Here is a 13,413-nt window from a genome sequence, read left to right on the forward strand (position 1 = left end):
ATAAGGAATGATGGAAGGCAGTGAGTGAGGGGCCGCAAAAAGGGGACATAAAGGCTGGGGGGGTGCCGGGGGGGGGGGGGGGGGGGGCATCAAAGTCGTGAGTGGTGAGTAGAGATTAGGGACCACATTGCAAGAGGGGATTTTTCACTCCTCAAAAGGGTGTGTGTCTATGTGTGTGTGTGTGTGTGTGTGTTGGGGGGGATCGGCTCTTCTGGGGGCTACATTCTTTGTCTGTCAGGTACTTTATGGCCTCTTGTCCCTCGGCCCTGTCCCTGCAGCCTACACACTGTATACTTTGTTGGTCATTGTATAAGACTAAAGTCTTCTGGCATGCAGGATGATGTATCACACACTCAGCAGACATCAACTCACTCTATCAACGGCAACATGAAAACCACAAACAAAACTGATTTAGTGTTTAAAGACAAGCTAACAATGCCACAGTGTAAAGCTGTCGACAAAATAACAAACACCACCCCAACGGAATCTACTGTATCTATAGTTGTGCTTCTTTCTATAGTCTGTGTAATCAATCAGTTCAGCGTGCAGGTTGGACCGGAGCACTTACTGTCCTACACATCACCACATCCATAAAAGCACAGAACCACCCTGAGTCCTGGATACACTCAAAAAACTCACTCATTGGATTGGATTTCTATCTAATAAATATACAACGAAATTAAATTAAGTTACCTTGCATGGATTTGCTTTATTCGAGTTGGGGCTACATATCCTCCTGACTACCAAGATATATATATATATATATATATACATACGAGGTCTGTCCAAAAAGTATCGGACCTTTTTATTTTTTGCAAAAACCATATGGATTTGAATCACGTGTGATTGCATCAGCCAAGCTTGAACCTTCGTGCGCATGCGTGAGTTTTTTCACGCCTGTCAGTTGCGTCATTCGCCTGTGAGCAGGCTTTGTGTGAGCAGTGGTCCACCCCTCTCGTCAGATTTTTATTGCGAATAAATGTCTGAACGATTTGCTGCATCAAATTTTTCCAGAAACTGTGAGAGACCTCCAGGTGGACACCATGTGGAAAATTCTGTTGGCTTTCAGCGACGATTTTATGGGGATTACACAGATTAAGGAGTGATCCAGTCGGTTTAAAGACCGCCCACAGCGTCTGAGAGCGCGGCGCACTCCGAGCGCCGATCGACAGGCTGAAACCCCACTGAAACAACCAGATCATTTCCAACTTGAAGGCTTTGTTGATCTGGGACGTCGTCCTAACTTTCACAAAAAGGCAGGAGATGTGGACATCAGCACTTTTTCGGCACATTCCACTGTTACAGGAGTTTTTTCATGGAAAGAGAAGCAGAGGATTGCACCACGGTGCCGCTCATGGCGCGGGACAAAACCACCTCCGTGTTGGTCTCACAGGACGGCTTTCAGGTGGATTTCAGACAGCTTCCGGTTGCTTTTCAGTCGTGTGAGTATCCGAGAAATTGTGCATGAGCTGGACATGCCCCAACATATCCTGTGAGGCTTCATCACGGAGCCGCATGACGCAAAGCAACACCGTGATGAAGCCTCACAGGACATGTTGGGGCATGTCCAGCTCATGCACATTTCTCGGATACTCACACGACAATTATAACGGCAATTATCAGCCGGGGAGTGTCTATATTGCGCTCAGTGGTGGGCACAGCTAACCAAAAAGTTAGCTTTGATAACTGTTAATCCGCTAACTGAAAAGTTAACTTTACAACGCTAAAACCACAAATCACTTAAAAAAATTTAACGGATGTTACAGATAAAAGCTAACCGATGACTTTCAGCCATCACAACCGAAATGGTGTTTTATTACAAAGCAATAAAGAAAAAGCATGAACAGGTTTAGGAGCAGTGCGTGTGAGATGTTTATCCAAATCCCTGTTGATGGCACAGCAGCATTAACACTTGACACAGAGATTACACTCCAGAAAACACTGTGCACTAATTAACCACGTGCAGAAGGAAAATCAGTGATGACTGAGCCCATTTTAACCACATTCTGTGTTGGCTGGCAGTCTGAGAGAAGAATGTTGGCAAATGTAAGTGGCACTTCATCTGTCAATCTTATTAAAAACACAGATGCTATTATCCAAGAATAACAATAAGATGTTCCAGATGCAGTCTGACATTCTGTGAAGCTGATGGGACATTAAGAATAGATGGACTTATTTAGGGTCCATCCCGGTTCAAGGTATTCTTAAAACACCAATATAAGATGTCCAGTACACGTCAACACATTGTCGATATATCAGCGCTGGATGTGGCAAGCTGTTAATCTGCTGTTTTTGCAGCAGCTCAGAGCGATTTATGTTGAAAAAACAGTGTGCGCCGACTCGGTGTCTCCAAGTGTGGATGCAACGCGGCAAAAAAAAGAAAAACACAGCAGCACCCCTAGGGGTGAGACTTAGTAACATATTCATGATTTGTTCTTTCAAATACGTACAAAGTCTATGCCCGTCTTCTCGCCGTCTTTCAGTACAGTACGGACGTAGCAGCTAAATCAACAGCACGCTTGCGGTGAGTTTTCAAAACATTGTCGCTCTGCTCTTTCAAATACGCTCAGTCTGTTACTCATAAATTCTCCTGATTATTCTTCATCCACAGGCAGGGGCGTAGCCAGAGGGGTGAAAGGACTGAATGCTTCCCCCTTACAGGAAAGGTCCATTTTTGAAGATATTTAAGAGATTTCTAAATATACTACAACATAATAATAATAAGTAAGCTGCCCATGAGGGCAAGAGACACTGTAAGTTTTTTGTTTGTTTGTTTTTTGTCTGTCAGCCCATCAACCAGCCCAAATTTTGTAAATCACTCAACAAAAATATAAACGCAACACTTTGGTTTTGCTCCCATTTTGTATGAGATGAACTCAAAGATCTAAAACTTTTTCCACATACACAATATCACCATTTCTCTCAAATATTGTTCACAAACCAGACTAAATCTGTGATAGTGAGCACTTCTCCTTTGCTGAGATAATCCATCCCACCTCACAGGTGTGCCATATCAAGATGCTGATTAGACACCATGAGTAGTGCACAGGTGTGCCTTAGACTGCCCACAATAAAAGGCCACTCTGAAAGGTGCAGTTTTATCACACAGCACAATGCCACAGATGTCGCAAGATTTGAGGGAGCGTGCAATTGGCATGCTGACAGCAGGAATGTCAACCAGAGCTGTTGCTCGTGTATTGAATGTTCATTTCGCTACCATAAGCCGTCTCCAAAGGCGTTTCAGAGAATTTGGCAGTACATCCAACCAGCCTCACAACCGCAGACCACGTGTAACTACACCAGCCCAGGACCTCCACATCCAGCATGTTCACCTCCAAGATCATCTTAGACCATCCACTCGGACAGCTGCTGGAACAATCGGTTTGCATAACCAAAGAATTTCTGCACAAACTGTCAGAAACTGTCTCAGGGAAGCTCATCTGCATGCTCGTCATCCTCATCGGGGTCTCGACCTGACTCCAGTTCGTCGTTGTAACCGATTTGAGTGGGCAAATGCTCACATTTGCTGCCGTTTGGCACGTTGGAGAGGTGTTCTCTTCACGGATGATGCGAAGGAGATGTGTTGCACTGCATGAGGCAAATGGTGGTCACACAGATACTGACTGGTATCCCCTCCCAATAAAACAAAACTGCACCTTTCAGAGTGGCCTTTATTGTGGGCAGTCTAAGGCACACCTGTGCACTAATCATGGTGTCTAATCAGCATCTTGATATGGCACACCTGTGAGGTGGGATGGATTATCTCAGCAAAGGAGAAGTGCTCAATATCACAGATTTAGACTGGTTTGTGCACAGTATTTGAGGGAAATGGTGATATTGTGTATGTGGAAAAAGTTTTAGATCGTTGGTTAATCTCATACAAAATGGGAGCAAAACCAAAGTGTTGCGTTATATTTTTGTTGAGTATATGATGACATTTAACTTCTAAGGTTAAGAGGTTTAAGAGCATACAGTGAGGAAAATAAGTATTTGAACACCCTGTGATTTTGCAAGTGCTCCCACTTAGAAATCATGGAGGGGTCTGAAATTTTCATCTTAGGTGCATGTCCACTGTGAGAGACATAATCTAAAAAAAATAAAAAAATAAAAAAAATCCGGAAATCACAATGTATGATTTTTTTTTATAATTTATTTGTATGTTACTGCTGCAAATAAGTATTTGAACACCTACCAACCAGCAAGAATTCTGGCTCACACAGACCTGTTAATTTTTCTTTAAGAAGCCCTCTTATTCTGCACTCTTTACCTGTATTAACTGCACCTGTTTGAACTTGTTACCTGTATAAAAGACACCTGTTCACACACTCAATCAATCACACTCCAACCTGTCCACCACAGCCAGGACAGGATTTCTCCTGACAAGCACAACTTACAGTTGTGAATAATAATAATAGATATATTTTTAACAACTTAGTCAGTATTACTCTGCACCTTATTTTTACTACAATTCTACAGTAAGTGAAACTTATGAGCCATATAAAAATATGTTTACCTTAACTTTTCTGCATAGCTAATTTTAATTAGTTATGCAGAAACGTTAGTTATGCAGTTATGTAAACTTTTTTGAGTGATGCCTACGTGAGGGCATAACTAGGACTGCATGGGTTCTAGCTTTCAAATCAGGCTAGTTAGAATTAGGGAAAACCATAAATATGAAAATGATTAAGGGTTAGTAATCTTTTCAAACAGACAGGTAGGTTTGGAACTCAATTTGGGGTGCAGGCAAAGAAAAGAATAAAATGTGCAAAAGAAAACATGAATAGAACACACATAGCAGTATAAATAAAGTACCAAATAGCTGGGCCACATTACAATTTATGCATGTATTTAAATAAAATTTATAGAAGCAGTATTAAGCACATAAATGTATCTATATCATGATATAAAACAGAGTATCAGAGGTTCAATGATAGGTATCGTATCAGATTTTGAGAATCTATATAGACCCCTAGGTACAATTACCATAGAAAGATAGAAGAAAAAGATGTAGACTTTATTAGATGGTGATGCAAGGCACCTGGTCATCATAGCTGGTGGTGATAATGTGTGATAACTATACCTGCATAAGGGAGTGCTGCAGCTACAGCTGCAGGCATGCTGTCGAGTGTCATGGTGATATGACCTTTGCACCACTGTCTGTGGATACATGTGATCACACATCTCCTTTTGCACTTCCATGAAACTTAAAGCTGTATGTGCTTAAGTTGCAATACCTGTGTCAGCCACAGAGGAAGCATAATTATGGGAGTTGCACATACAGTTGTACGCAAAAGTTTGGGCACCCCTGATAATTTTCATGATTTTCCTTTATAAATCATTGGTTGTCTGGATCAGAAATTTCAGTTAAATATATCATATAGCAGATGAACACACTATTTGAGAAGTGAAATGAAGTTTCTAGTATTTACAGAAAGTGTGCAATAATTATTGAAACAAAATTGGGAAGGTGCATAAATTTGGGCACCCTTGTCATTTTATTGATTTGAATAATTTAGCACTGATTATTGGAACACAAAATGGGTTTGGTAAGCTCATTGACCCTTGACCTCCTTACACAAGTGAATCCAATCATGAGGAAGGGTATTTAAGGTGACCATTTGCAAATGTTTCTCCTCTTTGCATCGCTTCTGAGTGGCAACATGGGAGCCGCTAAACAACTCTCAAATGACCTGAAAACCAATATTATTCAACATCATGGTTTAGGGGAAGGATACAAAAAGCATTATCTCAGAGATTTCAGCTGTCAGTTTCCACTGTGAGGAACATGGTGAGGAAATGGAAGACCACAGGCACAGTACCAGTTAAGGCCCGAAGTGGCAGTCCAAGAAAAATCTCAGATAAGCTGAAGTAAAGGATGGTGAGAACAATCATAGTCAACCCACAGACCTGCTCCAAAGACCTACAACATGATCTTGTTGCATATAGTATCTATCTATAGTATCTAGTATATGCATATAGTATATGAAAGGCTCATTAAAAGTCTTCTAACGCGTCTTTCATTGGATTCAGGTTGTTGGAGCAGGGACATAACTAAGAGTGTCAGTAAGGTGGCTCTCGAGGACTGAACTTGGCCACCCCTGATGTAGATGAACAAGTCCAATGCTCTGGAATTGCCATCTCAGTCCCCAGACCTGAATATTATTGAAACTCTGTGGTGTGATTTTAAGCAGGCTGTCCATGCTCAGAAACCAACAAACCTGAGATGTTTTGTAAAGAAGAGTGGTCAAAAATACCTTCAACCAGAATCCAGACCCTCATTAGAAGCAATATGAAGCGTTTAGAGGCTGTTATTTCTGCAAAAAGAGGATCTACTAAATATTGATGTATATTTACTGTTGGGGTGCCCAAATTTATGCACCTGCCTAATTTTGTTTAAAGAATTATTGCACACTTTCTGTAAATCCTACAAACTTCATTTCACTTCTCAAATATCACTGTTTGTGTGCTATATGATATATTTAACTGAAATTGCTGATCCAAACAACCAATGATTTATAAAGGAAAATCATGAAAATTATCAGGAGTGCCCAAATTTTTACAAACAACTGTATATATCTGCCAGGAACAACAACAAATACAAATCAAATAAAGTTGCCAAAAAAATCTTTGCCTGCAATTATGTACCAGTGTGGCCCCTTAAATGACATATATGACAAAAGATCTAGTGGAAGCTTGTGAACAAGACAAAATTAGAGCTGAAACGATTGGTCGAGTAACTCGAATAATTTGATGACCAAAATGATCGAGGCAAATTCTGTGCCTCAAAGCTTTGTTTAATGTTGTAGTACACATGCCAGGCCTGTGTGTGGCGCTATAACATCCGCAGAAAAAAAAACAGAACAAGACTAGAGCATGCACATAAGCTGTGTAAGCGCTAATCAATTTAGCACAAAAGCTACATCCTTCCAATGCGACATACAGAGTAAAATAAAGCCTTTTAGGAGAAAGAGGGTCCACACTGATCACTGAAATAGCTTACTGTACATTTAAAGCGAAGCAGTGTGTTCTGTTTTTACAAAAACACTGTTTCGTCCGCTGGCTGCTCTCTGCTCTACGTGGGGAATGACTATTAGCGCGGCGGCCGGCTGCCATCTCTCTCTGCCCGGTGTGAGCGGCTCAGCACTCCGCTCACACCGGGGGAGTCACAGCTCCGTCTCCGGCCACACAGACAAACAGTCTCTGATAGAAGATCCTGTCTTTCTTCTGTGTTTGGCACAGACTCGCACTGAGTGTTTCACTTTTTAATTTTCGCCTTTGTGGGCAACACACAACGCTTCACAAACACAGTTCTTAAATAAAATAATAATATAAAAAAACTGACTATATTCAAGGCGTGTTCAACCTCCAGGTGAAATGCATCTGCTGAATCGCAGAGAAAGAGGGATAAAAAAAAAAAAAAAAAATCACACAGTGACCCAGTCCACCAACCTTAAAAAAAAAACATGGTTAAATTTTACGAGTTGGGAAAACAAAAAACAAAGCCACATCCCATCACCATTTCAACAAAATGTCAAGACTTTGGCCGAGCTCCTGACACCAGGAAAGAGCCAAAACTTGTAAAGATGTGAAAAAATAAATAATTACCCAGGAAAACAGAAAGGGATCACACAATATGACCATCTGTGTGATGGCGTAGCAACATTGTGCCATTGCTTAGGAAGAGCCCTGGACGGTTGATGTTGTTTAAAAACGCCAAAGTAGTTTTTATCCAATTAGGCCTACTCAATTAATCGCCAGAATAATCAATAGAAAACATGAGTTCTAAAATAATCGATAGCTGCAGCCCTAGACAAAATATTAAGATATTAAGCTGTCAAAAACACACAAATGGTCCTGATGTGAGGCTTTGTGTCCACACTGCATTTGGAACACATGTAATTATCAGAGTTTGATTTAGAGTCCCCATTTCATGACATTTGACTCCATCAAATCCATTTATATTTTATAGAAAATTTATATTCAAAATGTAAAATAAAGCTTCAGCATCATAAAAATCACTTCTGTTTAATTTGCTAAACAGTAACTGAACTTGAACTTATTTATTTTGTCACACAAACTTGACAATAACAAAAACTGATACACAAGACAATTCCACAGTGACATGTGTGACCAAAAAGGGGGTGAGCAGAAGCAAAGCTGAATTCCTTTGTTTCACACGCTGCTCGAGACAGCGTGTGTTGCTTTATCAAAATTTTTTCTGGACCTGTGAGGAATATCCGAGTGGACACTATTCGAGAAATTAAGCTGGTTGTCGGTGAAAAGTTTAAAATCTGATGAGAGATTATGGGGTGTTTCTGTCGGTGTAAGGACTTCCCACGGAGGCAGACGTCGTGCAGCGCTTCCAGGCGCCGTCGTCAGCCTGTTTCAACCTGGAAAACATCCTAATTTAAGGCTTAATTCACCCAGGACGTCATGAGAGAACAGAGAAGATTCAGAAGAGGCCGGCATGAGGACTTTATGCGGACATTCCACTGTTAAGGACATTTTTTAATGAAAAGACGTGCGCGCAAATTCGCAGAGTCCTTTCCATGACGACTCGGCAAATCTGTGTGCGCCGCGACAGGAGAAACACCTCCGTGTTGAAAACCATTTGTAAAATTCAGGTGGCTTTTGATGGCTTTCAACAAGTGAGTAACTGAGAAATTGTTTAACAGCTTGGGCATGTTCCAACTTGCCCGTTAAGATTTCCAACGGAGGTGTTTTTCCTGTCGTGCCCGCACGTTCTTTCATTACAAAATGTCCGTTAACAATGGAATGTCCGAATAAACTCCTCATGCCGACTTCTTCTGAAAGTTCTCTGTTCTCTGACGACTTACTGCGTCAACAGAGCCTGAAATGTGGAAGTTTTCAACTTGAAACGGCGAGACGCTGCCGCCTCGAAGCGCAGATCGCCGTCAGGCACCGTGGGCCGTCCTTACGGTGACACTACCAGACCAAAATCTCTCATCAGCCGTTAAAATTTTTACCGAAAACCAGCTGAATTTATCGAACGGTGTCCACTCAGTTGTGCCTTACAGTTTTGAAAAAATATTGATCAAACAAAGCAGCAGTCTCTGAGCCATTCCTAAACAATGAAAAAAATCGACGAGCGGGTGGACGACTCCTCACTCAAAGACTGCCCACAGGCGAATGACGTAACCGACAGGCGTGAAAAAACTCTCGCATGCCCACGAGGGTTCAAGCATGTCTGATGTAATCACACGTGATTCAAATCCATATGGTTTTTGAAAAAAATAATAAGGTCGGATACTTTTCTAATAGACCTCGTATATACACATTACCAACCCCCAGAGTAAGCACACAGGTGAGTGGTAAGGAAAAACTCCCTGTGATGTACTGAGGAAGAAACCTCAAGCAGACCAGACTCTTAAGGGGTGACCCTCTGCTTGGGCCATGCTAATTAATTAGAGAGCTAGCCAATTGCCAAGGCAAACCCAAACAAAGGCTAGTTGGGCCACATGTGGCCTGCGGGCCGCACATTCGGCAGCGCTGCACACGCTCTTAAGCAACCACAGAAAAACAGAAGGAAGAAGCATTTGCCGCAGTACATACATGTTTGTGGTTTACAGCTTTATCACTGTGAAACAATCACAAAATAATGTTCTGTTTGCCTGATGAACAGTTTTGTTTAAGTTAGGACATCATATTCTCTGACTGCTATGCTTTCTGTCATCACTTTTTCTCTCGCTCTGACTGAAACATACTTTCTCCAGCCTCAACAAAAATTAATAAATACATGTCACACTCCCGTGATGAAGCTGATCTCCAGGTGGTGCTCTTGGCGTGACGACTGTGCTCTAAACAGAATCCCTACCGGCGGACTTTGTGGACTTCATTCTGCATCCCCAGGATACTATGTGTATGTAAAATCTGCTTCCTTTCTCCATTCATTGTGTTTTTCTATAGAGGGACGGTGATAAACGAAACCCTGATTATCACATTTGAGTTGGATTATATTTCATGCAGGTGTGGACATAGATGTCTCTCCTCTGGGATAACTATGGCTAATGTGGCGAGCACGACTGTATTTGGATACTGTATTTCTGTATTTCTATACAAATGGCGCAGCTGCAGGTGAAGTCGACACCACTAATCACACCAGGGCAACGAAGCTACGTTGGACCTGCGGGATCACTTCCTATGATTTTGTTTTAAATGTTTAGATTATACGATGAGCAATATATGGACAGGAACTGACAAAGAATACGGCTGTGAGGAAATACAGCGTGAATTAAATCCTGATCAAATCTGTGCATAAACATGTAATAAAACTGTTATTTTGTCAGGACAGTGATGTTGCCATGTGGAAATATTTTCTTTTTTTTTTGTTATTCAGAACTAACTTCACTACAGATGTGGGAGCTAAGCAGAGCAAAGAACATTGTTTAACTTCAACCCCAATTCCAGTGAAGTTGGGACATTGTGTAAAATGTAAATAAAAACAGAATACAATGATTTGTAAATCCTCTTCAACCTATATTCAATTGAATACACCACAAAGACAAGATATTTAATGTTCAAACTGATAAACTTTATTGTTTTTGTGCAAATATTTGCTGGACTGCAGGCAGGCCAGTCTAGTACCCGCACTTTTACTATGAAGCCACGCTGTTGTAACACGTGCAGAATGTGTCTTGGCATTGTCTTGCTGAAATAAGCAGGGACGTCCCTGAAAAAGACGTTGCTTGGATGGCAGCATGTGTTGCTCCAAAACCTGGATGTACCTTTCAGCATTGATGGTGCCATCACAGATGTGTAAGTTGTCCCATGCCACGGGCACTAACACACCCCCATACCATCACAGATGCTGGCTTTTGAACTTTGCGCTGGTAACAATCTGGATGGTCTTTTTCCTCTTTTGTCCAGAGGACACGACGTCCATGATTTCCAAAAGCAATTTGAAATGTGGACTCATCAGACCACAGCACACTTTTCCACTTTGCTTCTGTCCATTTCTAATGAGTTCGGGCCCAGAGAAGGCGGTAGTGTTTCTGGATGTTGTTGATGTATGACCTTTGCTTTGCATGGTAGAGTTTAACTTGCACTTGTAGATGTAGCGACAAACTATGTTAACTGATAATGGTTTTCTGAAGTGTTCCTGAGCCCACGCGGTAAGATCCTTTACACAATGATGTTGGTTTTTAATGCAGTGCTGCATGAGGGATCGAAGGGCATTCAGTGTTGGTTTCGGCCTTGCCGCTTACGTGTAGAAAGTTCTCCAGATTCTCCAAATCTTCTGATTATATTATGGACTGTAGATGATGGAATCCACAAATTCCTTGCAATTGAACATTGAGAAACATTGTTCTTAAACTGCTGGACTATTTTTTTTTCACACAGTTGTTCACAAAGTGGTGATCCTCGCCCCATCTTTGCTTGTGAACAGCTGAGCCATTTGGGGATGTTCCTTTTATATCCAATCATGACGCTCTTGGCGTCATGATTGGATATAAACAGGAACATGGATATAACAGGCATCCATTTCAAAATGAGCAAATGTTTGCACAAAAACAAAAAAGTCTATCAGTTTGAACATTAAATATCTTGTCTTTGTGGTGTATTCAATTGAATATAGGTTGGAGAGGATTTGCAAATCATTGTATTCTGTTTTTATTTACATTTTACACAACGTCCAAACTTCATTGGAATTGGGATTGTAATTACAGCATACCCCCCGACCCCACCCCAAATAAAATGATAATCAGAAATGACACCATCCAGTGGTGAGCCAAGCAGCTCTCCACCTCCTGTCTGATGTAAGAAAAAAACACATTTGCTTGGTGTGACATTTGACCACGTCCACCATATGCTCATCCATCCAGTCCAAAGTCTGAAACCTAAACCCTCGAACCACCAGATGGAAACGCACCTGGTGAAAACTTTGACAAAAGTGTTTCAACTGTGCTGCAGATGAAATAAGAGACCTTAAAGAATTGACACAGCCAAGAAGAACATGTGGCAAAAGAAGCAAACCCGTCTCTAGACTAAGGGCCTGAAGGATGAACAGATGAAATTCTGAGATATTGATAAAGTCTTTGTTCTACAACATCTTTGTGGTCACTGACACAAAAGAACACACACACACAAATGCAGACACAAATTCAAGGCCCTGCTTCGAAATGATGCCCCCCACCCACCATCATGAAAATAAAATAATTCTGGGGCCGCCACTGCACTATCAAGATACACTGTAACGAGTCTACAATCAACACAAATGAATTACTGCAAACCACCGACTGAACATGAGGTTTATGTGAATATTAAACTGCAGATAGATTAACTGATGTTTGGTAAAGTTAAAGTAATTCAACTTCAGACGGGAAAGAAAAGAAACAATTTGCCCTTAAACTACTTTTGCGCACAAATCTGTGGTTTGAATCGGTTTGCAGCCTGCAGCTCCTGCACATGTTCTACTGACCTGCAAACCTGCAAAACCAAAAAAAAAAAAATCTAAATACCCCAAAACCCTCCATGAAAAAATGAAACAAAGCGTATAATGGCAAAGCTACGTGCGTCAAAACCGCGCGTCACGCGACGTGAAACCGTGAAACATGTGCAAAGTGCGCAAAGTGCAGCGCGCCAGGTCGGTGCAAAACTTACATAACCATCCACGCTCCGTGCACTTATCCACGGCAAGAGGAACAGATCGGAGGAACGAAAAGAACCCAAAAAGTTCAAAACCGCCTGCGCTGGATTTGAACACAGGAGCAGAAAGGACTCAGGGTGGAAGCATGCTGCCGCAAAGTCTGAGAGAGAGAGAGAGAGAGAGAGAGAGAGAGAGAGAGAGAGAGAGAGAGAGAGAGAGAGAGAGAGTGTCAGGGTTTTCCCAGGTGAAAGTATCAACTCGCCTTTTGTGTCTCCTGAGTTTGAGGTTACAAAAGTAAAACCAAGAAGCGGAAGTCATTTTTTGCACCTCTCTAAGAAAACAGGCAGCAGGTTTGGAGGAGTAACAGGCACATCAGCAGGGCCAGTGGCGGCTCCACAGATTTTTTTTTTCCACTTTTTTTGCCCCTTTGTTTGTTTGTTTGTGAACAGCTTGGAACCCACAATTTTTCATATATAACTGATTCAGTTTTCAAAGTCATAGGTCAACAGTCAAATTCTGGAAAAATCTATCCTTTAACATTGAATGAATTTTAAAAAATTCATAACTGTCAAAAAAAAGATCAAATTTCTTTCATATTTGAGAGCATTATGTAGGATGGTACCCTTTATCAACTGACAAAGTTTGATCCGGATCTGATCCAGAGTACAGATTTTGTGGCCATTGAAATCCCCATTTAATGTATATTTTACATTATATCTTGACCACATGTGCCCCAATCATGCTCATATTCGAAACTGAGGTGCAGACTGGCACTCACTATCACCTGATAAAGATTGATCCAGATC

The 13,413-nt window shown here is 41.4% G+C and overlaps 1 protein-coding gene across 1 annotated transcript in view; it reads right to left on the minus strand.

Annotated features, from left to right (window-relative positions):
- The window catches only part of LOC117511779 (DNA (cytosine-5)-methyltransferase 3B-like), a 175,809-nt gene extending 162,987 nt beyond the window's left edge, over nucleotides 1-12,822 (minus strand). The window contains 1 exon segment of the mRNA XM_034171678.1: nucleotides 12,622-12,822. Coding sequence (XP_034027569.1) covers nucleotides 12,622-12,629 — 8 coding nt within the window. The 5' untranslated portion in view covers nucleotides 12,630-12,822.
- Nucleotides 12,823-13,413: the final 591 nt, after the last annotated feature.

Source organism: Thalassophryne amazonica, chromosome 6 (assembly GCF_902500255.1).
Source record: "Thalassophryne amazonica chromosome 6, fThaAma1.1, whole genome shotgun sequence".
Taxonomy (NCBI): Eukaryota; Metazoa; Chordata; class Actinopteri; order Batrachoidiformes; family Batrachoididae; genus Thalassophryne; species Thalassophryne amazonica.